Source organism: Gracilinanus agilis, chromosome 3 (genome assembly GCF_016433145.1).
Source record: "Gracilinanus agilis isolate LMUSP501 chromosome 3, AgileGrace, whole genome shotgun sequence".
Lineage (NCBI taxonomy): Eukaryota > Metazoa > Chordata > Mammalia > Didelphimorphia > Didelphidae > Gracilinanus > Gracilinanus agilis.
In genome coordinates, this window is record NC_058132.1 from 512,861,316 (window position 1) to 512,888,785 (window position 27,470).

Consider the following 27,470-nt stretch of genomic DNA (forward strand, 5'->3'; position numbering starts at 1 on the left):
CTCTCTCTCCCTCTCTCTCTCTCTCTCTCTCTCTCTCTCTCTCTCTCTCTCTCTCTCTCACTTAATGGTGAATATGATAAAAATTTGATTACATGCTGTTATCTGATAATATCTCAACTCAGCAGTATTACAAATAATAATACTTTATACATGCTTTGTGCTATATGAAATTATTTACGTGGTTTGATCTTCACTATAAAAGTTATATCTTAAGTAGGATGGAAACAGAAGAGATGAGCTATATAGTAGACTCCAACTTTTTTCATGATCACTGAATTTCATCAAAGTACAAATATTTTCTCAATTGTATATATCAAATATCATAAACACCTCTATCAACAACTACTAAGCTACAAAATCATTAAATCAAAGGAAATGACATATTTTCAAAGGTACAGGAGGTACAAATGTTATCGTGCATGAATGATGCATCTTTCTTCCCACTAATTATAAAGATCACTTGCCAATTTATATAATTTCTACCATCTAGAATCCTGTCTTCACCCCTAATTCCATTCAGTTCCTATTAAACTGTCTTCAAGGAATAATTCTGATCCTGATTATTCTATAAAACCATAAATCAGTTAATAAGCATCTATTAAGCAGTAACTATGTCAAGTATCATATTTGGCACTAAGGTCGCAAATATAGAGAATAAAATAATTCCTCTTCTCAAGAAGCTTAAATTTTATTTGGGAAGACAATGTACATATGTGCACATATGTACAGAATAAATAAAAATACAGGCAAGGTAGTTTAGCAAGAAGGATACTGAAAGATGTGGGGATCAGCAAAAGCTTCATTTAGAAGCTTCTAGAAGCTAGAAAAAGGTAGTTATTGGGCTGCATCTTGAAGAAATAAACAGATTCTATAAGGTAGAGAAGAGGAGAAAATAATTTCCTGGCCTGAGTGTGTGTGTGTGTATGTGAGTGTGCAAAAGTACACACCAAGAAGAGATGGAGTGTTAGGAGTGAGGAATAGAAAGAAGGGTAGTTTGTGCATCACAGAGTGAAGGAAAGGGAGGAATATATAACCTGGGTCCAGATTTTAAAAAGTCAAATAAATGAGTTCCTATCTTTTTTCCAGATGCAATAGGAAGCCACTGAACTTTACTTAATAGAGGAGTTATCTATAGTCAAATCTGCACATAAGAAAAATTACTTTGGCATTTCTATGGAGAATGAGCTGAAGAATAAAAAAGAAACTAAGTAGGATACCATTGTAATAGTCTGAGGGGTGATTAAAGGCTTTTTTAACTTTTAAAAGTGATCATTGTATGAATAGAAAATAGGAGTCATGTGTAGAGATAGAAATTCTGGTAACAAATTAGATATGTACAGTTAGAGAAAATGAAAAGTTCAAGGATGACACCAAAGTTATGAATCTAATAAACTGAAAGATTGGTGGTACCTTTAAATAGGAAAGATTGGAAAGGCTTGAGGGAGAACATAATTTCTGTTTATGATATGCTGAATTCGTGTTGTGTCTGAGATATTCAGTTTGAATTGTCCAAAAAGCAGTTGTTGACCCAGGACTGAAGCTCAGGAGAGAGACTGGGGTTACATACATGAATCTGAATATCATATGCATAGAGACAGTAATTAAATCCATGAGAATAGGTCTTACCAGAGGTTTAGTGAAAGAAGAGAAAAAGTCGCAAGAGAGAGCCTTTGGGATCACCTGGGTTAGAGGACATCATTTATAAGATGAGCTTTTTTTCTCCAAAAAGAGACAATTAGAGAGTTTGAAGGGCAACTCAGGTGAAAGTAGTGTCAGGAAAACCTAGAGAGGAGAGAATATCTAGGCGGACAATATGGTCAATAGTATAAAATGTTGTAGAGAGGTCAAAAAAGATGAAGTGGGATAAAAGACTACGACTATCAGGTTTTACAACTAAGATGTCATTGATAACTTTGAAGAAAAAATGTTCAATTGAGTGGTGAGGTCAGAAGACAAATTATAAAGTGTTAAGGAAAGAATGAGACAGAATAACTGAAGATGGCAGCTGGAGATACTTTATATAGGAGGTTGGCTAAGAAAAAGAAGAGAAATATTGGACAATCATACAATGCAATGAAGGGTTTTTTTGTTTGAGGGGAAAGACTTTTTCCTATTTGGAGGCAGCACAGAAGGAAAAATAATAATAAAAGAGAGGTAGAACTGGGACAATTGAAGCACAACCTACTGGGAAAAAATGGGAAGAGGTGGGATTAAATTCATATGTACAGGGGTGAAGTTGGGCCAGGAGAAGGGCCACATCATTATTAAAAACTGGAAGAAAAAGGGGAAAGAGAATAGGCTAAGGGGAAAAAAAGAAGAATTTCATGGAGAGGATGATCTTAATCTCCTCAGTATAAGTAATAAGAAGGTCCTCTATTGAGAGGATAGAGGAAATAGGAGGTATAAAGGGCATAAAGAAAAATGAGGTTTGCTTTAGCTTCTGTGTGGACTGAGATAAGGAATCAATTAGTGAGTAATAAAAAAAATTGTCTTGCCGTACTAAGGTTCCAGTTGAAGTTGGACAACATAAGAATTTTATTATACCAAGTCAACAAGGTTGTATAAATTCCTTTAACTGCTCAGTGGCACATAAGATGGAGCAAAGGAAGCCAGTGGCAGTAGTCATCCAGACGGGGGTTTGGTAAGGAATGAATGGCAATAGGAAAAGTGTGTGAATGCTTTAAGAGTAGAAGACAGGGTTCAAGTGAAAACTTTTCATTTGTACCCTATCCCCTAGTGCTCTCTTCTTCCTCTGAACTATCACTTAGGAGTCTGGGGCAGTGAATCATGCAGTGTTGTGATCTATTTCACATACTTTTTCTGTCATCATGCAGTCACTAGCAAATTTGCCTATCTTAAAGTAGATCATAAGCTTCCTAAGGGAAAAGAACAGGTCTTATACTCTTTTTTTTTTTGCATATTCTCTAGAATCTAGCATGGTTGCCTGAATTCAGTAGGCACTAAATACATATTTTTGTTTAATTGATTTGATTCCATATTCATTATATATTCTATGCAGATCGCTGTGTTGAGTTGAACAGAAAAATTAGATAAAATATGGTCATTGCATCTAGCCTGCATATGTGATTGATTAGCAGAAAAGTATAATATACAAAATGACACTGAATGAATGAATACATAAGAAGTACAAAGCCCTATATGAAAATGGACAGTGAAAATGGAGAGTAATGGCTAATTATTGAATGGACTTTTTCAAAGGGAAGGGAAAAACTAGATGCCAGCTCTGTTTCTTCTTCAATTCTTCTAAATTAGTATTTCCATCCATAATTGTACTTGTTACAATCAAAATCTATTACAATAATGAGAAAAGGAATATTAGTAGAGTTCACTATAATTGTGATTTGATCTATTAAAGATACAGTTATCAAATATCAAAAACAGCAAGAATAGTGTTGTCATTATTACACCTTATTCCCCATCACAGAGATTTCTGAAACTTTAATCCATTACGAGTATTTTGTCCCCAAATGGGTTAAAAAAATCCAAATGAGTAAAAAATATTAATTATGAAATCTGTTGCTTCCAGCCAAATGAATGGCATGGGGATGTACAACATCTTTTTTTTTTGAGTTGAACTAAAGAAAATGTTCAACTTGCTTCTTGGCTTTTTATGTTCCTTAAATGTCAAACATAACAATAACAAGGGTTCAAAAAAATATCCTTGCTAGGGCACAGCTGTCAATTTCATATTCCACTATGACAAATAGAACAGATGTTTATCTCTTGCAACACTAGAATTGTTTCTGATTGTATGAAGCAAGAAAAATCATCCTTCAGGGACAAATTTTGGCCAGAGGGCACAATGCCTATAGCCAGCTGTCTGTCTGAGAAAGGCACAAGCACTGTCTTGATGGAGAATTTCATGATTGCTTTCCATATAGGCAAGAATGAGGACTCCTTGCTGCTCCCAAAACTCAATGTTGCACTCTCCCTTTGGTTTAGCATCCTTAATATCTTTTCTCACTATAGCTTCACAAGTTGCAACAGATATAGAACTCCAAAGGAAATAAATTTGAACAACTTCCCCAAAAATAAATATGGAAAGAAGAGCTAGCTGTAGAAAATAGATTGTGTACTTTTAGGACATTCTAAGATCCACGACTCAGACCAGAAGGATTGGAAAGTTGGATAGTCAAGTCCTAAGCTAAAAAAAATGATGCTACCCACTTTCCTTTGATACAAAAGAAAGGCAGTCTCTATTAGCAAGCTGCTAATAGTCAAACTCTAGATATGTTTCTCGGTTTGAGCATGAAATTAATATGAGCAATTTTTGGTTATTTGGCACCTCTTTTATACTGGATTTCCCCACATTTCTGTTTGCTAGATTTTAATCAGAAACAATCTTGTGAAATACTTTGAACCCAGCTAAGTCTTTAATTTGAAATGTTGAAAAAAAGTTTAAGAAAAAATATTGGCAATGAAGAATGAAATAGAGATAAAAATCAAATTCATTAGAATTTTAACTGAAGGAATGTCTGAAAGTAGGTATTTCTGTGGTCATTCCAGTTTCAAGGAGCTCTGATCCCTGATTTACTACCATAACCAAAAGGCCTAACCTGCATTCCTCACTGGAACTCTATACCTCTGTGGCACTGCTCATATGTTTTATAATCAGTCATATTAAATACAAATATTGACTATTTCATAAAATATTTTCTGATAAAATTCAAACTAAAAAATGAAAGAAAATTAAAAAGAAATGCTATGTCAGGCAATCTCAAAGTCATTCAATTCGTATCACTTTAAAGTTTTTATAGAATCAATCACTGAGCACTTATTTATTGCATATTATATGTAAGGGATTATAGTAGATACTGTGAAAGAACCAAGGTTTATCCTTCCCCCTTTCTTCTTCCTTCTTCCAGGAACTTTTGATCCTATTGGGCAAATGGGGTATATACATACAAATGTAATCAAGAGTGAAAAGTACAATGTCATAAATCCCAAATTATGACTTTTACAAATGACAAATTTGTAAGGGAACTCAGAGTTTAAAAAGATTATAATGATTTGGGTCTGTCAGGAAATACTCTGCAAAGAAGATAGATTTTAAACTTGGACTTGAAAGATTTTATAAGGATATATTTTTGAAAGGGTGGGGGAATCATTAGAGATTTTATAAAAAATGTGATGGCAAGCATTCCATTTGAAGTCATGACTTAATCAACTCTAAAACTTAAATTCCTATAAAATTATAAAGAACTTTTCTGATCATGGGCAAATGAGTTCCGGATGGCTAAATGCAAATCAGCACAAATAATCAAAGGCAATGGGTGATCTCAAATAAGGAATTCTCTCTGGTTCTTAGTTTCCTCTTACATTTACTTTCGCTGAATGGGGGATTCTAAGGTCATCTCTAAACCCTTTTGATCCTATAAGCTATTCTAGTAAATATGTTCGTGGTTAGAAAAGATTAAGTAGAAGAAGAATCAATATAGTGAAGGACAGGGATTGAACCTCTGATTTCACTGGACAAAGGAACTTCCAGATGAGAGATCTCTGTCTAGGATTGTGGGTAGGGACCTTCACTGCAAAACATGGCATTAAAGAGTTGCCTAGAATACTAAGTAGTTAAGTGACTTTTTCAGAATTGCATAGCCAGTATGGTCAGAGGCAGGAGAACCCAAATTTTCCTGATTCAGAGGCCAGCTCTCTATTCATTTTGACACCTTAACTTTCTAATACAAGGAAATACTGAAAAAAATTAAGAACTTCATTCAGAGTTATTTCTAAAATTTAACAATACATTCAGCTATCACATAGAGGGGCTGATAAAAAATATCTAGAGAGGCAATAACATTAAAGCAGGACACCTTTTGGGGTAAAAGTATCACAAAGTGGTCCATGGAAGAAATGGGTATATTTTTACCAATTCTCTGTCCCAGATGGGCACATTCTAATCACAGAGAGATGAAGGTATTTGAATGAAAGACTGAAAAAAAATCATTAAGGGCTTACCATGTACCAAGAATTGTGTCTACAAAAGCAGTCAGCCCCTAATTTGATTTGGGTTCCATAATTGAAAGGGGTATAGGAAAGGGTGAGGTTTTATTAGGTGAGTCACAGGCAGCGCTTCTGACAAAGTGGCCTTTATTTTATTTAAAGATAAATAAACTGCTCCCTTTATCTCAAGCACAGATAAATTAAGCCACCAGTGAAATCTGTTTTTTAGGAACATTAAAATACTGACCAGCATGTTGAGTTTACCATGAAGAGTCAGAATAACAAAAGATAAATTTTCCTTCCCTCCCTGAACTCTCCTAGATGATTCCAAGGGTCCATAAAGGCTGATCCTTAATTCTCTTCTTCCTTGCTACATCCTGGAACAATTAAATTAAAAAATTAAATTAAATTAAATTAAATCAATACCTCTAAAGGGTTTCCTTGTTTCAGTAGCACCGATGACCAGGTTTTATTTGCAAGGAGCAAGCATGGGGCTCAGACATTCAGGAAGGAAAATAAATTCACCCAATTCTCCCCACTTTTGTGCTATGGTGATTGCTCTAGATGAGAGGCTCTTGAAAGACTGTCTCCCCTCAACTTACTAGTTTCCTCTGAGTCGGGAACGCTTCTTCTGCTCCTTCTGTTTTGTCTAAGGTTGATTTGAGGACTGCTTTCTCCTGGGATAGGGAGCACCCCAAGCTCCTGTAACAGAAAAGTCCCAGGTGATTGAAAATTAATAAATAAGCAGAGGTGGAATAAAAGGAGGAAGCATGGAGAGTCTCTGGTCAGGGCCAGGGCGCTTCTGGGTAACTCACTTGCATTCCTGCGATGGCAGCAGCTTCTGGCTGAAGAATGGTAGAAGAGGTTCCTGCTTTCTCCTCCTGCCGCCCCTGCAGTGGCTCAGTCCTGCTCTGATAAGCCTGAAGTTCACGCCGGAGACTCCCCAACTCAGCCTGCAGGGTGAACACTTGGTACAAAGCCACCAGTGCCAGGCCACCCGACAGAAGGGTGAGGAAAAGAGTGGCTGGCAAGAGCCCTGCTCTTCTAGCTTGCCATGGAGAGCTTTTTCCCTGAGGGAGAGGGGGGATACAATCCATGAGTTTCATTTCTTCTCTTTTCTTAAAGACAGAAGTGAAGAAGTAAAGCTCAACTGCTCCTTTTTCTCTGTCGTCATTCATTTCACTACTTGAACTTTGAGAGTGAGAGAAAGCAGAATAAGTGACCACATGGAATGGATCATTTCCTGTGAGCCGGCTTTGCTGATGTCCAGCACTGAGTGGATCTTGGAGCCCGGCTTGCCTCTTCAGGAGGGCTCTCCTGAATTTTTTTCTTTTCTCTGCTATGCATCTCTGAAGTGACCATAGAATAGGTTTTTACTAACTGGCGTTCTCTCCTCTATTTTTATTGCTCAATCAGCCTTCCTCTTTTTCACTTTCAGTTTTTGTTATATGTTTTTATTGGCATCTCTCAAACTTCCAGGAGCAAATGGGCTTCATTGCCCTTCTTTCTTAAACACAGCCTTGACCTGTGGCTAAGAGGTGTATGGGGGGAAATGTTTTAGGTTCTAGAATAACTGATAGGCATGTTTAAGTAGCCATATGGGAAACCTTTATTAGACCATCTCTGGTTGAGGACTGTCCATTTTAAGAAAGAGGCAAGTGGGCAGCTAGGTCTCTCAGAGGATTGAGAACCAGGGGTAAATATGGGAGGTCCTAGGTTCAAATCTGACCTCAGATATTTCCTAGCTGTGTGACCCTGGGCAAGTCACTTAACCTCCATTATCTAGCTGTTACCACTCTTCTGCTTTGGACCAATACTTAGTATTGATTCAAAGATGGAAGGTAAGGGTTTAAAGAAAAAAAGATAGATGAGGTAAAACTGGAAAGGGTCCAGGCCCAGGCAATAAAACCAAAGAATGATAAGGTGGAGTCAGATAAATAAAATACAGTGTAGTTTTGAAGTAGAAAGATTAAAAAGTCATCCGAAGCACAAAAATAGATGATGGGTCATTATATGAGAAATGGCCATCCTAGTTTTGATTTCATCTAACAGTAAAATAAGAAATGTGTCCAGTCTGGCCTGAGATACTTCCTAGCTATGTGACTCTGGGCAAGTCACTTAACCCCCATTGCCTAGCCCTTACCACTCTTCTGCCTTGGAACCAATAAATAGTATTGGTTCTCAGGCAGAAGGTAAGGGTTTAAAAAGAAGAAGAAGAAGAAATGTGCCTAAATTGAAGAAACAGATTTGGGTTAACTATGGTGAAAGGGGAAAAAAATCCAATATCCTATTTATTTAAAATTTCTTGCAAGTTTCTGCATAAATTACTAATGAAGACATACTGAAACTCTTTAAGAACAAGACAGACCATCATTTATTTGGGATAATCTCTTCATTGCTTTTTATTTACACCATGCACAGTCTCCCCTCTATATCCTCCCTTATGTCATTCCTCTGTACTATTCTTTTCATGGTGGGGATTCACTTTTCTTCTATCTACCTATTCAAATTCTATCCGTCCTTCAAAGCTGAACTCCAGGAAAACTTTCCAAATCAGAGGACAAAAGAATCACAGAGTTGGAATTCATTTTTTAAAACTCTCAATCAACAGATACATATCAAGCATCTCCTATATGCTGGGGCCAGTGCTAGAAGTTGTAGATACAAAGGAAAGGAATAACATATTTGTTGTACACAGGGAACTTACATTTTAATGGAGGAGACAAGTATATATAAAAATGTATACAACACAAATATAAAGAAAGTTATGGAGCCATTGGTCATCGAGATAACTAATAAGAAGGCACCCAGAGAGAAATTTCATATATAAATAACATAGAGAATATCAGTTTGTCTGTTATCTGGATTGTAGAGAATAGGAGGTGAAATGACCAATTAGTATGGAAAGATATACTGGGTCCAGGTTGTAAAGTGCTTTAAAAGCTAAATTGAATGTAGAGTTTATCTTAGAAGCAATAAGAAACCTGAAGTTGGTTGATTAAGAGAATCGCATAGTCAGAACTATGTTTAAGGAAAAAAATTTGGAAGTACTGTAGGAGATGGATTGCATTGGGGAGAAATTTAAGTCAGAGAAAGCAATTAGACTGTGGCAAAAGCTAGATGAAAGGTGAAGAAGACGTGGTCGAAGATAGCAGTTGTATAACTAGAAAGGAGGGGTTGAATGTGACAAATATTGTCAAGGCTTAAACAAAATTGATCAACTTTCATAATATATAGGAGGTGAAACAGTGAAGAACTAAGGGCAAGAATGAAGTTATGAACCTGAAAATCTTGAAGGATGGCTTGTGTCTTTGCCAGAAACAGCAAAATTGCAAGAGAAGGTTTAGGAGAAAGATAATGAGTTCAGCTTTAGGAGTAATGGGATAGCCCACTTGAAATGTCCAGTAGCTCAGGATAAAGACTAGAGAAGGCTAGACAGACATCTGAAAAGAGATGACCGTCAAAATCATAGGAGCTTATGCAGTTACTAAGAAAGATAGGGAGAGACAGACAGACAGACAGACAGACAGACAGACAGACACAAAGTCAGAGACAGAGACAGAGACAGAGACAAAGACAGAGACAGAGACAGAGAAGTATTTGTAGAAGGAAGAAGAGATCCTACAAAAGAACTCTGAGGAATACTCTCAATTAGAAGGTGTGGTGTGTGGTATATGGATTAAAAATATAGCAAAAAGAATGAGAAAGAACAGTCAGACAGAAAGGAGATCAAATAGGACAGAGGAGTGTAATGCAAACTCAGAGAGGAAAGAATATCCAGGAGAGGGTTGTCAGCAATGCAAACCACAACAGATCAGACAAGAAGAATTGGTACTAAGAAAAGATAAACATATTTGGCACTTTAAGAGATGACTAGTAATATTAAAGAGAATAATTTTAGTTGAATGATGGACTGGGAAACCAAATGGTAAAGAGTTGAGGAATAAGTGAGCAGAGATGAAGTGGAGGCAGTGAATGTAGAAAGTTTTTTCAAGTTTGACTGAAAAAAAAGAGGAGAAATATGACAATAGCTTGAGGGAATGATGGAGTCTAGTGAAGATTTTTTTAAATATGGGAAAGATTTGGACAGGTTTTAATGCTTTAGTTGATAGGGAAATGTTGAAGATTTGAGAGAGTGAATTATCTGATGGAGAATAAAGTAAGGGTTGGACTCAAATGCACATGTAAGAAGATAAGGGCTAACCTTTTTGTCAGAGACTAAGGGAAAGAAAGAGTTGTACTTGATGACAAAGGATTTTGAAATGAAGTGACTTCAAATGTCATTTTAGTCTGATCCAAACATGAAAAAAATCTTTGCAACATACCTGGCAAAGTACTATTAACCTTGAATTCTTTGCTTAAAGACTTCCAACAAGGGGGGATCTAACAGTTTCCAAGGCAGCAGATTCCATTGTCAGAAACCTGTAATTGTCATAAGCTTTTTCATTACAAATCAGCTAAATTTGTGTCTACTTATTATTCCTAGTTCCAGTTTCTGGAGCCAAGTGGAACAAATGTAATTCTCCTTCTACATGAAAGTTCTTCACATACTAGAAAGCTGTTAACGTATCCCTCCTAACTCCCATCTTCTCATCTCGTTTGACATTTTTTATGGTATAATAATATTCCATTACATTCATATATTAAACTCTGTTCACTCTTCATTTGGTGGACCACTGCACTGATTCCAGATCTTTGTTTTTGTTTTAATCCTTATAAATCACCTTTTCAGAATCAGACAAGTTATTTTACTTAATTTCTTTTCCTGAGATCAGGTTGTTTAGATTCCTATTCTGTTCACGTTGGTACTTCATCTTTTTGGAAATATTTTTAAAGTGTTTTTAAAAGTGGTATATTCAACCCATCAATTGTGTTTTCTGTTTTTGTTAGGAGTGTTGGGATATATAAGGTTCTTTTATAATTGCCTTATTTACATAATGTGATATTATTTCTCTATCATTTTCTTTAAAATAATAAAGGAAAAATTGATTCAGAATCAGTTTTGAAAAATGAACTTTACATGCAATGGAGATAAATAAAAAATTTAAAGGATAACATTTAGCAGTCAGAAAACATCTATAATATCTACATTTTCTAATATTCTATTTAGATTTTTAACTTCTTTCCAATTCAAATTTTTTTGAAATATCACTAAATGTGAAAAGATATGTTGAAGGCTCCCCACAAAAATGACTAATTATCAGAACTTCTATAATTTAATTCATATTGCCTCTAAGAACTTAAATAGTAGGCCATCTAGTGGATATATTGCATATTTAATTGCTGTATTACTTGCTATTATTTCATCATTTATGGTCCCTTTAACGACAGTATAATTTCCTGGCTTTTTCTCTCTTAAATATTTATCTTTATTTTTTCCACATATAAGATAAAGATAGCTATTTTGCTTCTGATTTTTCAGCTTCTGCTGAGGTGTAACAATTTCTATTCTAACCCTTCATTTTAATTCTAGACAAATCTTTATGTTTAAGTGTGTATCATATAAACAAAAAATTGTTAGTTTTTCCTGCCAAATCTGTTTTACTGGCTTTCCCAATTTATGAGCAAATTGATTTCTTTACCTTTCATGGGAGGATAGTTGCATACTTATTTTTTCTCTCCTTAAAATCCTTTTAAAATATTTATTTTCTCTACCTTCATTTTTTGTACCCATTTCCCCTTCAACTCTGTCTTCCCTCTAAATCCATTTTCCTTTCACCTCTTTGCTGTCCAAGTTTATAACTCATTTTAATTCATTTTTTACCACTATATTTTATATACATTTATTTTTAATTACTTAAACCTTTTCCTTCATGGTTCAGTAAGACTGTGATCTTCCATTTCTCCCACTACCCATAATGATATTTGAATAATCTCCTGTAGGACTTTAATTGCAAGAAACAGTAAATTCCTCACTTCCTCCACTTCTTTTCACTTGGATATCCTCTTTCTCTCCTACTTTTGAACTTCTAAGTCTTTAATTTGTCCCTCTTTCTGATCCATCACTGACACTTGAGTAATACTCTGAAGAGGTAATACATTCTTTCCCTCCTTTAAGAATACAAACATTTGATCATCAGTTTAGGATATTTAAATGTTTTTAATTTTTCTCTTAATTTGCCTTTTATCCAATCAGTTGCCAAATCCTGTTATCTTTACTTTCTTTTAATCTCCTATATACCTTTTCTCCATTCTGACACTGAAACCACTGTGGTGCAAGCCCCTATCCCCTCACACCTGGACTATTGCAATAGCCTGCTAGATGGTCTCCTCGTCTCAGGCCTCTTCTTCCTCTAGTCCAGTGGTTCCCAAACTTTTTTGGCCTACCACCCCCTTTCCAGAAAAAATATTACTTAGCCCCCTGGAAATTAATTTTTTAAAAATTTTAATAGCAATTAATAGGAAAGATAAATACACCTGTGGCCATTACCACTTCCCTGGATCACCGCAGCACCCACCAGTGGGCAGTAGCACCCACTTTGGGAATCACTGCTCTAGTTCATTCTTCATTTTGTTGTCAAAATTGTCTTTCTAAAAGTGTAAACCTGATCATGCTCCTACTCTGCGCCCCTACTTCAAATCAACTCCTATGGTTCCCTGTTCTCTTAGGATAAATGTCCCCATTTCCTGACCTTTTCCTACCTTTTCAGTCTTCTTACATTACTCCACTCCTATATACTTTGTGATCCAATAGCACTAACTTCTTTGCTATACCCTAGTGACACTAGTTCTTGCTGTTGCAGAAGACACTTCATCTCTATACTACAGGTATATTCACTGGCTTTCCCCCATACCAGGAATTTTCTCCCTTTTCATCCCTGCCTCCTAGATTCTTTAAATTCCTTTAAGTCTCAGCTAAAATGTCATCTTCAGAAAAAAACATTTTCTAGTCCTTCTCAGTACAAATGCCTTCCCTCTGAGATTATCTCAATTTTGCTGTATGTGTCTTGTTTGTGTGTTGTCTTCTGTAATGTTTTTATAACACTTCCCATTATACTATGTATTCCTCGAAAGCTGAGAACTTTTTTTTTGGTGGAGGGGAGAGATTGCTTTTTTTCTGTATAACTAGTACTTCATGTTATCTATTGTAGAAGCTTAATAAATACTAATTGTGGGGGCTGCTTGGTGGTTCTAGAGCCAGGCCTAGAGATAGGATGGTCCGAGTTGGGCAAATCACTTAGCTCCCATTGCCTAGCCCTTACCACTCTTCTGCCTTGGAACCAATACGTAGTACTGGTTCTAAGGTGGAAAGTAAGGGTTTTAAATAAATAAATGCTAATTGTTTGAGTCTGCCCATCTCTGAATTTATTATAATTCTTTTAAAAGGTTGTTTCTCCCCTCGTAAGATTATGCTCATCTTTGAATGATGTTACTTTCATTTACAAGCTTTCTTCCTATCCCTTTCAATAAACAATATTCCAATCTTTCCTTTCTCATTGTTGATTCTGACTGGGAATATACAACAAGTAGAGTGTATAGATATTCAAGGAGAACTAACCCCTCTGCTGTGAGTGTTTGCTGAGTGCTTTTCAGGGCTGCTCATCTACCTTTGGTGTCCACTTTTCACCCAATTCCACCTGTTTTTCCAAGAAGCTGTAGCATGTGCAGGGTCAACACCCCAGTAAGTCATATTAGCAAATGGGCTAAACAAGTTTGAGGGTAACTAATGGGCTACAAACCATCATTGATTTAGAGAGGCACTCAAGCACAGGAAACTTTGTCCATTGGAATGGGAGGATGGGGAAAATTTGTTCAAATGGTCATGAAGGTGGCTGAATTAAGTGCTGTGTTGCACTTAAGAGATTAGTCAGACATCAAAAACACCAAAATGACTCATTTTTTTATCAGGACATCACCAGAGGTCCTGACTTTTGTCTTGCCACTGGACTTTAATGACTGTGAAAGAGAAAGTAAGGCTGACAGCTTTTTGAAACTCTGTCTCCCTTAAATCCAAATCATGCATAAGTCAAAACATTACCTTGTGATGTTACTGCTCATTCTCAAATAGGAAGGATAGACTTCCGGGTTAAGATGGCCACAGAATAGAAACAAGGCTCTTCTTCTCCTCTCCACCAACCAATATAAAGGGCCTCAAAAGGACAAAACCAAAATCAGATGAGTGAAGGGGTTCCACAGTAGAGCGCAGCACTGAAGGTAAGCAAAGTTTGGGCATTTCTACACTAAAAGGGGGAAAAATTACTCCCACAACAGGGCAAGCTCATCACCCCTGCCCCACTCCACCTATGGCACCAGAGTCAGAGCGAGCATGGGGCAACCTCTAGGTTCTTGGGGGGCTGGCTGAGGACATCACAGACTTATCCCTAAGAGAGCGAGTCTGGGGTCACCAGGAGGCTGAGGAATGTAGATCTTGGATGCAGAGACAGTTCAGGGCTACACATAGCAGATGCCACCAAGGAGACTCAAAAAATAGCCTTAGAACAAAAACCTCTCTAGAGCTCATACAGAGACTTGCCTACCCTCCTCACTCAGACCTCTGCAGGACAATTTCTAGGTTCTCAAGGACTGGCTGAGGATACCACAGATTTACCCCAAAGAGCAGTGAGACTTGGGTCCCCAAGAGGCTGAGAAACTAGGAGCTTGGGCTCAGAGACAGTGCAAGGTTGCACACAGCAGATGCTGCTGCAGAGATTCGAAAAATAGCTTCAGGGCAAAAACCTCTCTGGAGCTCAATACAAATATTGCCCATCTTCCTTACTCAGACTTCTGACTAGGAAGGAACAAAACAATGGCCACCAATACCCAAGAACTACAATCCACAACCACCAAAAAAAAAAAAAAAAAAAGAAGAAGAAGAAGAAAACCTTAACCTTTGATAATTTTTATGCAGAAAAATTCCCAAGTAAGAGAAGAGAGCATAAGACAACAAACAAGTAAACACATCCAAATCTTCCTCCAAAAATGGAAATTGGTCATAAGTTCTTGAGAAACTCAAATGTGAGATTATGAAAAAGATAGAAGAAACTTGGCAAGAAAAGTGGGAAATAGTTCAAAAAGAAAATAACAGTTTTAAAGACAGAATCTCCCACTTGGAAAAAGAAGCCCAGAAAGCAAATGAAATGATAAGGAATTTGAAGTCCAGAAATGACCTCCTAGAAGCCATGAAAAACAGGATAGACCAAACTTATTTTTTTTAAAAACCCTTACCTTCCATCTTGGAGTCAATACTGTGTATTGGCTCCAAGGCAGAAGAGTGGTAAGGGTAGGCAATAGGGTTAAGTGACCTGCCCAGGGTCACACAGCTGGGAAGTGTCTGAGGCCAGATTTGAACTTAGGACCTCCCATATCTAGGCCTTGGTTCTCAATCCACTGAGCTACCCAGCTGCCCCCTAGACCAAACTTAAAAGGAAAATTAAAAAAAAATCATAGCTGAAAAGCAGTTTTTAAAGACCATTGGGCAAGCTGAAGCTAAGGATCTCACAAGACAACAAGAATTAATAAAGCAAAGTCAAAAGAATGACAAAATAAAAGGAAACATGAAATATCTCACTGAGAAAATGACCAATTTGGAAAACCAATCTATACAAGACAATTTGAGAATTATTGGTCTACCTGAAAACCTGGAAATAAACATAGTCCTTGACATCATACTACAAGAAATTATCCAAGAAAACTGCCCTGAGGTTCTTCAACAAGAGGGAAAAATAGATATTGAAAGAATCCATAGATCACTCTCTACATTCAATACTCAAAAGGCAACCCCCAGGAATGTAATTGCCAAATTCAAGAGCTTCCAAGCTAAGAAGAAAATATTACAAGAAGCCAGAAAGAGACAATTCAAATATCAAAGAGCAACCAATCAGGATTACACAGGATCTGGTATCCTCCACACTAAAGGACTACAAGGCTTAGAATATGATATTCAGAAAAGCAAGAGAATTGGATCTACAACCAGGGATCACCTACCCATAAAAATTGACTATATATTTCCAGGGGAAAGTATGAGCATTTAACAAAATATAAGATTTCCAAATATTTGTAAAGAAAAGACCAGAACTAAACAGAAAACTTGATAACGAAATACAAAAATCAAGAGAAACATGAAAAAGTAAATAAGAGAGGGGAAATTAAAAAAAAAAATTTAAGGCTTTAATAAGGTCAGATTGTTTATATTCCTATATGGAAAAATGTTATTTGTAACTCTGAAAAGTTGTATTCACTATTATGGTAATTAGAGAAATTATTCATAGGTAGAGATTGGAGTACTAAGTGGCTTAAGATGATATGCAAAAAAAAAAGGGGGGGGCAAATAGAAGATAGCACCAAGAGAAACTTGAAGAACTAAGAAAAATAAGATAATCTATATCACAAAATGAGATGTATGGGAGGGGGAGGGAAAGAATACTATTAAAAAAAGGGAGGAAGAGAATACTAATAGGTAATACTCAAACCTTACTCTCAGTGGAATCAATTCTGAGAGGGAAGAGCATCTAGGTCCATTGGGGTATAAAATTCTATCTTACCCTATAGGGAAGTTAAGAGCGAAAAATCAAGGAAGGGAGTGGAATGGGGAGTACAAAAAGAGAGGGAAAGAGGGGGGAGGGAATTTAATAGACTCAAAAAATGTGAGGGGAATAAAAAGGGAGGGGGCAGAAATGGAAGTAAAATAAGGGTGGGGATTAGGGGGACTGATTAAAAACAAACCACTGGTGTAGAAGGAAATAGTGAAAGAAAAAAGGGCTGGACTAGAAGAGACCAGAAGAAGAAATCAAAATGTTGGGGAATACACAGGTGGTAATTATAACTCTGGATGTGAATGTGATGAACTCACCCATAAAACAGAAGCAAATAGCAGAGTGGATTAGAAACCAAAATCCTACCATATGTTGTCTACAAGAAACACACATGAGGCAGGTAGGCACACACAGGGTAAATCTATTGGACATCAACTGAAAAAAAAGGCAGGAATGCAATCATGATATCTGACAAAGCCAAGGTAAAAACAGATCTGATTAAAAGAGATAGGGAAGGTAATTACATCCTGACAAAAAGCAGTATAGACAATGAGGAAATATCAGTACTCAACATGTATGCACCAAAATGGTATAGCATCCAAATTTCTAAAGGAGAAACTAGTGGAGTTCAAATATGAAGGATAAACAACAGAATAAGTGCAGGTAACCTTTTTTTTTTGTTTGCAAAGTCTTTTCTTTGATCTAACAACTCTTGATCCCAACCATCATATTTCTTCTATGTATCTTCTTTGTGATGGTGATCATGGATTCTATCCAAATGAACTTTTTGTCCTCTGGTACTACATGATACTACTAATATATATTAGTAGTATAGTCTTTTATTCTTTTCTCACCTACAGTATTTATCTCTGCCTGGATCCCACAGAAATCTCTAATTCAATATGCCTAAAACCAATCTTAAGAGCTTTTCCTCTAAATTTAATCTTTCTTTTGCCTTGGCTACTTCTGTATGAGGTGCCATCATTCAAAAGATTCCCATGTTTGAAATTTTTTTTGAGATTTGATTCTCCTTGCCCCTTCATTTCTCATGTTCAATAAGTTATCAACTTACATTAATTTCATCTCCATACTGCCTTTACTAACAGTTTCTTTCTATTAACATTGCCACTTACCAGGACTATTGCAACAACTTCCTAATAGGTGTTGCCCTCTCCACTTCCTCCCCCACTCCCTCTAGCTAGTCCATTCCACAAACTACTGCTGGAATCTTAGGAATAAACCTTAGGTATAATTCTTTTGAAAAATACTAGGTGACTTTCTGTTATCTGTCAAATAAAATCTATTTCCTTTGACCAGCATCCAAAGTCCTCTACAATCCGACACCACCCAAACTTTATAACTCTTTCCCATTTTTCCCTTCCGTGTATTCTATGACCCAGACAAACTAGCCTACTCTGAAAATTCTTGAAGTTTCTACATTTGTGCTTTTTCTTTTGCTGGTTCTAATGGTTAAATGTCCTCCTTTGACTTCTTCAAATATTGAATTATTACATTCTTTTCAGCAAGAATTCTTTACTTTTTCTATTCATTGGAACACGTTGGCAATTCAGTAAAATCTATAGAATTTGGTAATACCTCTTTCTCAGATTAACTGAAATAGAATTATCAAAATAAACATATATTAAAATTTTATGGTATCTAATTTAAGAACTTACTATAAAGTCAAACTCAGATGCATTCTCAGATAGGACAATGATCTCTTTAAGTAGGGATCTTTCCCCTAAAACTTCATATACCGTTTTTGTTTTATGATTTTTAATGAATTTATCATGCAAGATTATATATTACTGTAGTCTAGATTTGGATCTTATACTCCTACAGAATTATAAACTTCATGAGGGAAGTGAATATATTTTATCTAAATTTTTTGTCTCTCTTAGTGTTTTGCATACATTATGCTCTCAATAAATGTATAAAATAAATGATATAGTAATTATCCATATCATCTTATCATGGTAAGATATACCCTTCCAATGTAGTCCTGATTCCTAGTAGTACAGAGTATAGTAGATCTATTATCTCCTTTTCTCTGGACAATATTAAAGAATCCTAAGGTTATATTAGCTTTATTTATTGTGAGGGAGGCAGCAATCTCATCACAATACTGTCAATATTGTCATCCACATAATAATGTTAACTAATAAAATTCCTGACTCTTCATATTAACTATTACTTATATATGTTTAACATCATTATGTATTTGATTAAGTAGAATCAAAGGCAGAATCCTGAAGAATGACATTAGATATTTCTTTTTGAGTTCAAAATGATCCATTGATTAATATCTTTTGAGTGTAGTTACACAAGCAGATAACAATTCATCTTGCTTGTGTTTCTTCATGTTCTCCACAAGGATATCATACCATGAAATCCAGATATTGTCGGAACTAACATAGATAATTGGTTTGGGTTGGCCATGTCAAAAGGTCCACATAAATCCTGAAAAAGTATCTGTCATAACAGGTTGCTTCCTTTGGAATTATGTGCAAAGGGCTTTTTAAAAGAATGCCTGTCCTTTGAACCAGCCATACCACTGCTGGGTTTGTACCCCAAAGAGATAATAAGAAAAAAGACTTATACAAAAATATTTGTAGCCACACTCTTTGGTGGCAAAAACTTGGAAGATGAGGAAGTGCCCATCAGTTGGGGAATGGCACAACAAATTGTGGTATCTGATGATAATGGAATACTATTGTGCTGAAAGGAATAATGAACTGGAGGAATTCCAGAAAAACTGGAATGACCTCCAGGAATTGATGCAGAGTGAAAGGAGCAGAACCAGGAGAACACTGTATACAGAGACAATACACTGTGGCACAATTGAATGTAATGGACTTCTCTACCAGCAACAATGCAATGATCCAGGACAATCTAGAGGAACTGATGAGAAAGAATGCTATCCACATCCAGAGAAAGAATTGTAGGAGTAGAAACTCAGAAGAAAAATATATGATTGATCACATGGTTCGATGGAGATTTGATTGAGGTTTTGGTGTTAAAAGATCACTTTACTGCAAATATGAATAACATGGAAATAGGTTTTGAACAAAGATACATGTATAACCAGGTGGAACTGCTTGTCAGCTCTAGGAGGAGGGAGGGAAGAAGGAAGGGAAAAATTATGAATCTTGTAACCATGGAAAAATATTCTAAATAAATAAATATTAAAAATAAATAAATAACAGGTTGCTTCCTAAGAGGCAAGCAACATAGTAGAGAAGGAATCAGAATACTTGTCTTTCAATTCTAGGTCTATTACCAACTACTTTGTGACCTTCAGCAAATTATTTAACTTCCTTAGACCTACTTTGCTTACCTCTAAGGTTTCTCCAGATCTAATCATATATAACTGTATTGCAACTACCTATCAGGCTATTTATGATCACATATGATCTACTGCTCTTTCCCCTCTAAGAATTGGCCTTTCTATTCTTCTCTCAATCCTGCTGTTTCAGCACTAGTACCATCAGTAGCTTTTTATCTCCTCTGTTTATTTTTCAGGTTTCCCGTCTTTCCACGAAAGATCTAAAACTCAGTTTGAAAATTAGTGTTGTATCCCCTGTAACTGGAGAAATTTTCAAAGCAGAGATAAATACTTTCTGAGCTTTCCTCAGTAATAGTTTTTAGGTGCTCAAAAGGAGTCTTTGACTTGGCCTTGGATCTCCATGCTCCTATTACTGGCTTTTATTATGCCAGACTCCATTAGAGATAACAATAGATAAGCTCTACCTATGGCATTTTGCTCATCTCATAAACCTATAAAAAAAGGAAATAAAGTTAGTTTGATATGAGTAATTCTTAGAGAAGCATGCTGGCTCACCCAGTGACTCTCATTTCATTTTCCAACTATGCACAAAAATATTCATTTGGTAATCTATTCTAGAATCTTAATGACTGAATTTGAGTTTACCACTCTAAAATTCCTGGAATCCTCTTAGCACTTGAAAATTCAAAATGAAACAAAACAAACAAAAAACCATATTTCTTTATCTACAGTCTTCTCAAACCACTTTTATTCTTCTAGAGTTTAATAGATTACTGAGACTGTTAACATTTTAGCAATCATAATTAAATTCTTTCAGTACCATGAAAATAAATCCATTCAGATGAGAACATCTGAACTCACCCAGAGGAGTAAGGTGTTTTGTTACTATCTTCTCACTTATCTTGGCTTTAAATTTCTTCTCAACTTTATTTGTTCTTTTTTTTCACTAGCTAGAGAAGACAGAAACAAAATGGGAGTTCGGTTGTTCTGCTTTTTGTCTGACTCCATCATCTGCATCAAGTAGTGAGCCTATCCATTTTCTGATGCTTCTTTGATATATGCTGAGAGGTTTTTCATTTGTTTGTTTTTTTAATGTCTCCTGCATTTCCCCCAATCTCAATGCACTTTAGCCATTCCTATATCATTAATAGAGGTCTAAAGGAAAAATTCACTATTTGTTAAATCATTCTCCTTACAACTTTTATTCATATCTCTTTTAAAAGTGGAGCTTATTCAAGAGTTATTTGTAGAGCTACATTTATCTCTTTAAATGACCTTTTCTTTGGAATTGTTCAGTAATGTATTTTGAGAAAATACTTTTTAAAGCCTCTCAATTAAAATTTAAAGCCTCTAAAAATTGCTTTAGCTATCTTTGTTTTTTATAATGTCAAGCCACAGAATTATACTTAAGGAGAACTTTTCACAAGGTCCCCATTACTTCCATTTTATCAAACATTTAATGGCATTTACTTTTCTTTGCATTAGGAAAAACAAACACAAACAAACAAGGGACTGCTAATAAGTCACTTTATCTTGAGCTTAAGTATTTGTTTCATTTGGAAGTGCCTGTTTGGTAAATGCTTCAGATCTTGTTCATGATCTGTGTGTATGCTTCTTAAGAAATTGTTTTTCTTCCTGTTTTTAATTATTTTTATTTTGAATTAAATAAACACCCAAAAAAGATTTTAATGTACAAACTGAAATCAAAAGAGTAGTATTTATGAAAAATGTGAATCTCTTTTATATAGTTTGCTTTTTTGAGCTATATGATAAATTCGATGTTGCTTTCAAAACTGTTTTTCTTGTTCAATTTGTTCTGAATTTCCTTTAATAATCTTTGGCAGATTTCAAAAATGTTTCTACAATATTACTTTTTTTTTGGTTACCCTATCGATTGTTTTACTCTCAAATTCCCCTACCAAATATGAAAACAACCCTTATAACAATCATAGTCAAATAAAACCAATGTACACATATGCCATTTGAAAAAAAATATATTTCATCTGGTACCTTGAATCCATCACTCCTCTGTCAGAAGGCAGACAACATAATTTCCTCATCAGGCCTGTGGTTGGTCATTGCCCTGATGAGAGTTGTCTTTCAGACTTTCAGAGTTGTATTCTTTATGTAAGAATGGGATTTGTGCAAAGGGGAATGGGACAGAAAGAGCCAGAGAAGGAGTGACTGACAGTTGGTGACAGTTGGTGACAGTTGAGACCAGAAAGGATGCAGGGGAATTCTCCAGAGGAGGAAGAAGGAGAAGGAGGCTTCTGGCTGAGGACTGGAGAGAGGGAGGAGGACATTCCAGCTTGGATCCAGTCCTGAGGGCTCCTGAGGATCTTTCTTTGGACACTGAAACCCTGATTCCCTGGTCAAAGGCATCCCATTGCTTCTCACCCAGCAAGACTTCAACAATGAGTCAGCTAAGTGTTTGGATTCCGTTTTGGGAGCCATCTCTTAGGCTCCTTCTCCAATTACCCAACCTTACTGAGAGACCCTTACGGTCAAACTTACAATTATAGACAAGAATAGAAATAGGAAATAGAAATAGAAATTGAAGGAGAAGGGGTGAGGGGAGATGCTTAGGAGTGGGAACCACAAAGGTTCCCACCCAAGTGACAAACCCCATAGAAATAGAGAAGAGGGCACCCCCAAATCCCTCTGCCTTTCACCCCTTTTCCCAATCCCTATATTGATAGTAATAAAAGACATTCATTAGTCAGGTAGTGTTCCAGAGTGCCTGAGAAACGAGGAGGAGGGGAATCACAGCTTGGTCTGGCTGCCTCCATCTTGGAGCCAGGCCACCACTGTGAAGTTGGTTAACCTCAGGGGAGGCTTGCATGAACCCCGTCTTCATTCAGAATCAGATTGGGGTCCCCCATACCTCATCTTATAGGGAAGCCTTGCCCCCAACTCCTGTGGGGTGGCACGACTGTCTAGGTCACCCTGTTTTGGGGTGACGCCCCCTTGAAGTCTCGGCAGTGTATATTAGGCGCGAGGGGAGAGCCAGAAGAGTCTCACATCAAAGACTCTATCTCCCCTCCATAAACATCCCTACCTGGCTCTTATTATTATTACATTTACAATGTTATTAGCGTAGAAAATATTCTCCTCATTCTGCCCATTTGTTTCTGTATCAGCTCTTATATATCTTCCCTTCCAGGTTTCTCTAAAACCATCACATTTGTCATTTATTACAATATTCTATTATATTTATACATAATAATGCTTGGCCATTTAAAAAATAACAGACACTTGTCTTGTGTGAGTTCTTTGTAAAATAATCTTTTAGGCATACATTTATTTGGTATTTCAATAACATGGCCAGCCTATTGGAGTTGTGCTTTCTGCAACAGATTTTGAATACATCACTTTGATCAAGAAGAACAAACAGAAGGTATAGAACTATAGAAGCTATAGAACTAATAGTGGCATTGCTGAGTCAACGAATTAAGCCCCTGCTTACTTTGAGGGAATATTTCCAAATTTCTTTCTAGAATGAACCAACTCATAGTTTCCAAAAAAGAGCACAAGTATATTTTTCTTCCCCACAATCTTTGCAACAATTATAATTCTTTTTTTTTTTCAGCTTAGCCAGTCTTAGAGATATAAGGTAGAAATTCAGAGTTTTTAGTTGCATTTCTATATCAGTGATTTGGAAAATTAGGGAATGGTTGCCTTTCTTATATATTTGAATTTTCATTAAAGCTTGATGCAAAGACTCCCCTCAGATTATTATTTACTTTCATTTACTTTCTAATTTTCATTATAAGTTGTTTGTGTGAAAGCTTTTCAATTTTATATAATCAAAGCTGTCCATTTATCTTTAACAATTCATTCTATTTTCTTATTTATTCCTGAACTCTTCCTTTATAAAATGTGAAAGGTTTATGTTTTTTTACTTCCTTAATAGATTTATAATTTCACTTTTTTATCTTAGTCATATGTCCATTTGAAGCTTTTTGGGTTTTATAGTGTGAGAGCTTGGTCTAAACCTTATCTCTGCCAAATTGCTTTGCAGTTTCCAAATTTGTTTGAATAGTGAGTCCTTACCCTAATAGTTGGAGCATGCAGATTTGTCAAGCACTATGCTACTGTTTATGTATATTGTGTACTTCATTTGTTCCATTGATCAATTTTTTTTAGATCTGGTTCTGCTAGACCTTTTCAATTTTTTTTTTTCCTTCATAATTTCTCTGGAGAACTTCAAATCCCTGGCTCCATAATATTTCTTTATCCTCTGTGCTTTCTTGTCTCTGCTCATTTTTCCAGCCTTACTTCCTAAATGGAAATTTTGTGTGTCCCACTGCTCTTTTAAAACCATCCTTTTTGAAGTAGGTATAAATAGACATATAATTTTGTGTCTCTATGTACTTCTGGAATGAAGGATGGGGCCTTCTTTTGTACTAAAGAGTATTCTCATCAACCTGGGTAGCAGAGGACTGTGTTCTTCAGGTCTAAAGTAGCTGGCCAGTTCAGTGTGTGAAGGAAATAAATATAGGGAGAATAGATTGTGCTATATTGGGTGTAGACATGGCAGTCTATACTGGGAGACTTTGGCTCCAGAAGCAGGTTTCATATTCCTTGTTTAGACTCGGATCCAACCAGGCAGCCCTCCAGGTTCCCATGCACACTGCTCAGACTCTAGGGTTCCATTGCATGTGCCGTAAACCCCATCCCTTCAGTTAGGGAAGACTTCCCAGAATCACACTGGCTTTTTTAGCTGTCCCTTCACTAGAAGCCTGAGCATAAACATGAGTGGGCAAAATGCATGTACTGTAGTTTCTACTGGATTATTTTTAGCTTTTAAAAAAAATCCTGAAGTAGCTATAAGTGAACAAGCTGTTTGGCTTCCACTCACTACAGCATCTTTGAGGGAGTCACTTTTGATTTTAATAACTTTCTACAATGGAGCAATTTAGTTCATCATTCTTTAGATTAACTACCACTATATCTCATGCATCCTTACATAGAATATAGATTACACTCTGAAAGTACTGAATGACTATTTGTTATGATTATGTTATGATTATATAAAATTTATTTAATGAATTAGAACAAAGTTCTTATATGTTAAATGCACATATATATGCATACATTTGGGGCCAAAGAGGAATTTACTTAAAAAAAGGTCAGATGGACTCCATTAAATGATAAAAATCTTTTAGAACCACTACCAACCACTATTCACTATTTTTTTTAAAACCCTTACCTTCCATCTTGGAGTCAATACTGTGTATTGGCTCCAAGGCAGAAGAGTGGTAAAGGTAGGCAATGGGGGTCAAGTGACTTGCCCAGGGTCACACAGCTGGGAAGTGTTTGAGGCCAGATTTGAACCTAGGACCTCCCGTCTCTAGGCCTGGCTCTCAATCCACTGAACTACCCAGCTGCCCCCTATCACTATTTTTAAATGCTTATCTTGTCATAGAATCAACACTATATTTTATTGGAAGGGTTAGGCAATGGGGTTCATATAGCCAAGAAATGTCTGAAGCTAGACTTGAACCCAGAACCTCTCATCTACAAGCCTGGTTCTCAATCCACTGAGCCACCTAGGTACCCCTATCACTATTATTTTTGATTGAAGTACACATAATTTTTTTTAATGTTGCGTAAGAGAAATGGTCCTGGTACTGAAAAGTAGTTTTATTCAAATCTGTTCATCACAAGTTACAGGCAACAAAATATTTGTCTTATTCTTCCAAGGTATGTTAGCATTTCATTTGTTTTAGGTTGTTCTGAATGGTTTCCACTTCATCATTCCAAATTAAAATACATACATTACCATCTAACCACCTAAAACCTGGCTTTGACCCTCCTCAGTTTATCTACTACGGAGTTCAATGAGTCTACTACCATCTGGGTGGGGTAGTCTCCTTTGATGGGCTTCCTGAGCTGTTAAAACTGGTGAGACTGAGCTATTCGCCCTCCCTCTTAGTCATCTCTTCTTGGGTTATTAGCTGCTGTGCAGGGTGAACTCCATAAGGGAACGAGCAGTGCTAGCTATCCAAGGATCAGTCTAGCTAAGTACAGAGAAGCTTGTCACCAGAAGACTGGCCAATAGATGAAAATTTGTTGGTCATGGCATTCCTTGAAACAAGTACAAATACAAAATGGTACTGTGATTTGTGGCCTCATTCTACTTTCTCTGTGATAATGATGAAGTGGATTAAATAAAGCATGGTGAGAATCATACTATCCTCACTTCCATTAAAGATATTTTCTCCTTCCAGAACTTTAACTATCATCTTGATATGGATCAAATCTCTATTTTCTAACTCTGATGTCTGTCCAGAGTGGCATTCCAGTTGCCTACTGATTATCACTAACTGGATATTCCAATCAACATGTCCAAAACTAAACTTACTGAATGACTACAGGGTTCTTTCAGATTCCCCTATCTCTACTGATTGCACCACTATTTCACTAGTCACTCATGTTCATAAACTAGATCATTACTAATCATGGTGGTATGGGAAAGGGACTTCAAAGACGACCGACTGCAAGCTCTTCATTTGATAGATGACAAAAGTGGCCTTGAAAAGTTAATGTTCAGGGTCAAAGGTGGCACTCAGCAGAAATGGAATTTGAAACCAAGTCCTCTGAATCTCATCAGTGTTCTGCCTAATCTTAAAACTCAACATGCCCCAAATGGAATTTATCTTCTTACTACTATCCCATATTCCTAACTTCCCATTATTCTCATCAAGGTATATGACCATCCTTCCAATAACCCAAGCTAGAATCCAAGTATCATCCTCAAATCTTTACCATCTTCTCACCACCGATGTATGATATCATCCAATCTATTGTTAAAGTCTTACTGATAATACCTTTGTAAAATCTCTCACATATATCCCCTTCTCTACTCTGACACTTCCATCATCCTGTGCAGGTCCTCATCATATTACACCTGAATACTAGCTTACTGATTAAGCTCCCTATATCCAGTCTGTCCCCACTCCAATTCTTTTCTTTCTTTCTTTCTTTCTTTCTTTCTTTCTTTCTTTCTTTCTTTCTTTCTTTCTTTCTTTTCTTTCTTTCCTTCCTTCCTTCCTTCCTTCCTTCCTTCCTTCCTTCCTTCCTTCCTTCCTTCCTTCCTTCTTCTTTTTTTCCTTTCCATTTTTTAAACCCTTAACTTCTGTGTATTGGCTCCTAGGTGGAAGAGTGGTAAGGGTGGGCAATGGGGGTCAAGTGACTTGCCCAGGGACCTCCTGTCTCTAGGCCTGACTCTCAATCCACTGATCTACCCAGCTGCCCCTCCAATTCATTTTCAATTCAGCTGTTAACGATCTCTCTGAAGTGTTGGTCTAATCATGTCACCACTGACATCATTCCTCATCATTTCACCCCAATCCTCATTAGATCAATTTCAGTGGCTCCCTATTGCCTCAGGGTAAGATAAGATCCTTCTTGGTTTTTAAAACCCTCCATAATTTGGCCTCTTCTTTACTTTTCCAGTCTTTGTATACCTTACTCTTCCCCTTCTCCCCATATACATCTCCTGTACTTTGTGACCCAACACTAGCTTCCTTATTGTTCATCAAATAAGACATTCTATTTCCCAACTCCAGACATTTTTCATTGGCTGGGTTCCATTTCTTCAAGTTCCAGAAAACGAAAAGCTTTTCCTAATCCTTCTTAAACCTAGTAAATACCTCCTATATCCTGGCATCTCCAACTCATTATACTACATATATATGTATGTATATATATATATACATATATATATATATAATTATTCATCT

General features: G+C 36.4%; 1 protein-coding gene across 1 annotated transcript in view; it reads right to left on the reverse strand.

Moving 5' to 3' along the window:
* Positions 1-7,142, reverse strand: part of TNFSF13B (TNF superfamily member 13b) — a 44,511-nt gene extending 37,369 nt beyond the window's left edge. Inside the window, exons 1-2 of the mRNA XM_044667173.1 lie at positions 6,780-7,142; positions 6,567-6,666 (exon numbers count right to left, since the gene is read on the reverse strand). Coding sequence (XP_044523108.1) covers positions 6,567-6,666; positions 6,780-7,142 — 463 coding nt within the window. The remainder of the gene's footprint in view (positions 1-6,566; positions 6,667-6,779) is intronic.
* Positions 7,143-27,470: the final 20,328 nt, after the last annotated feature.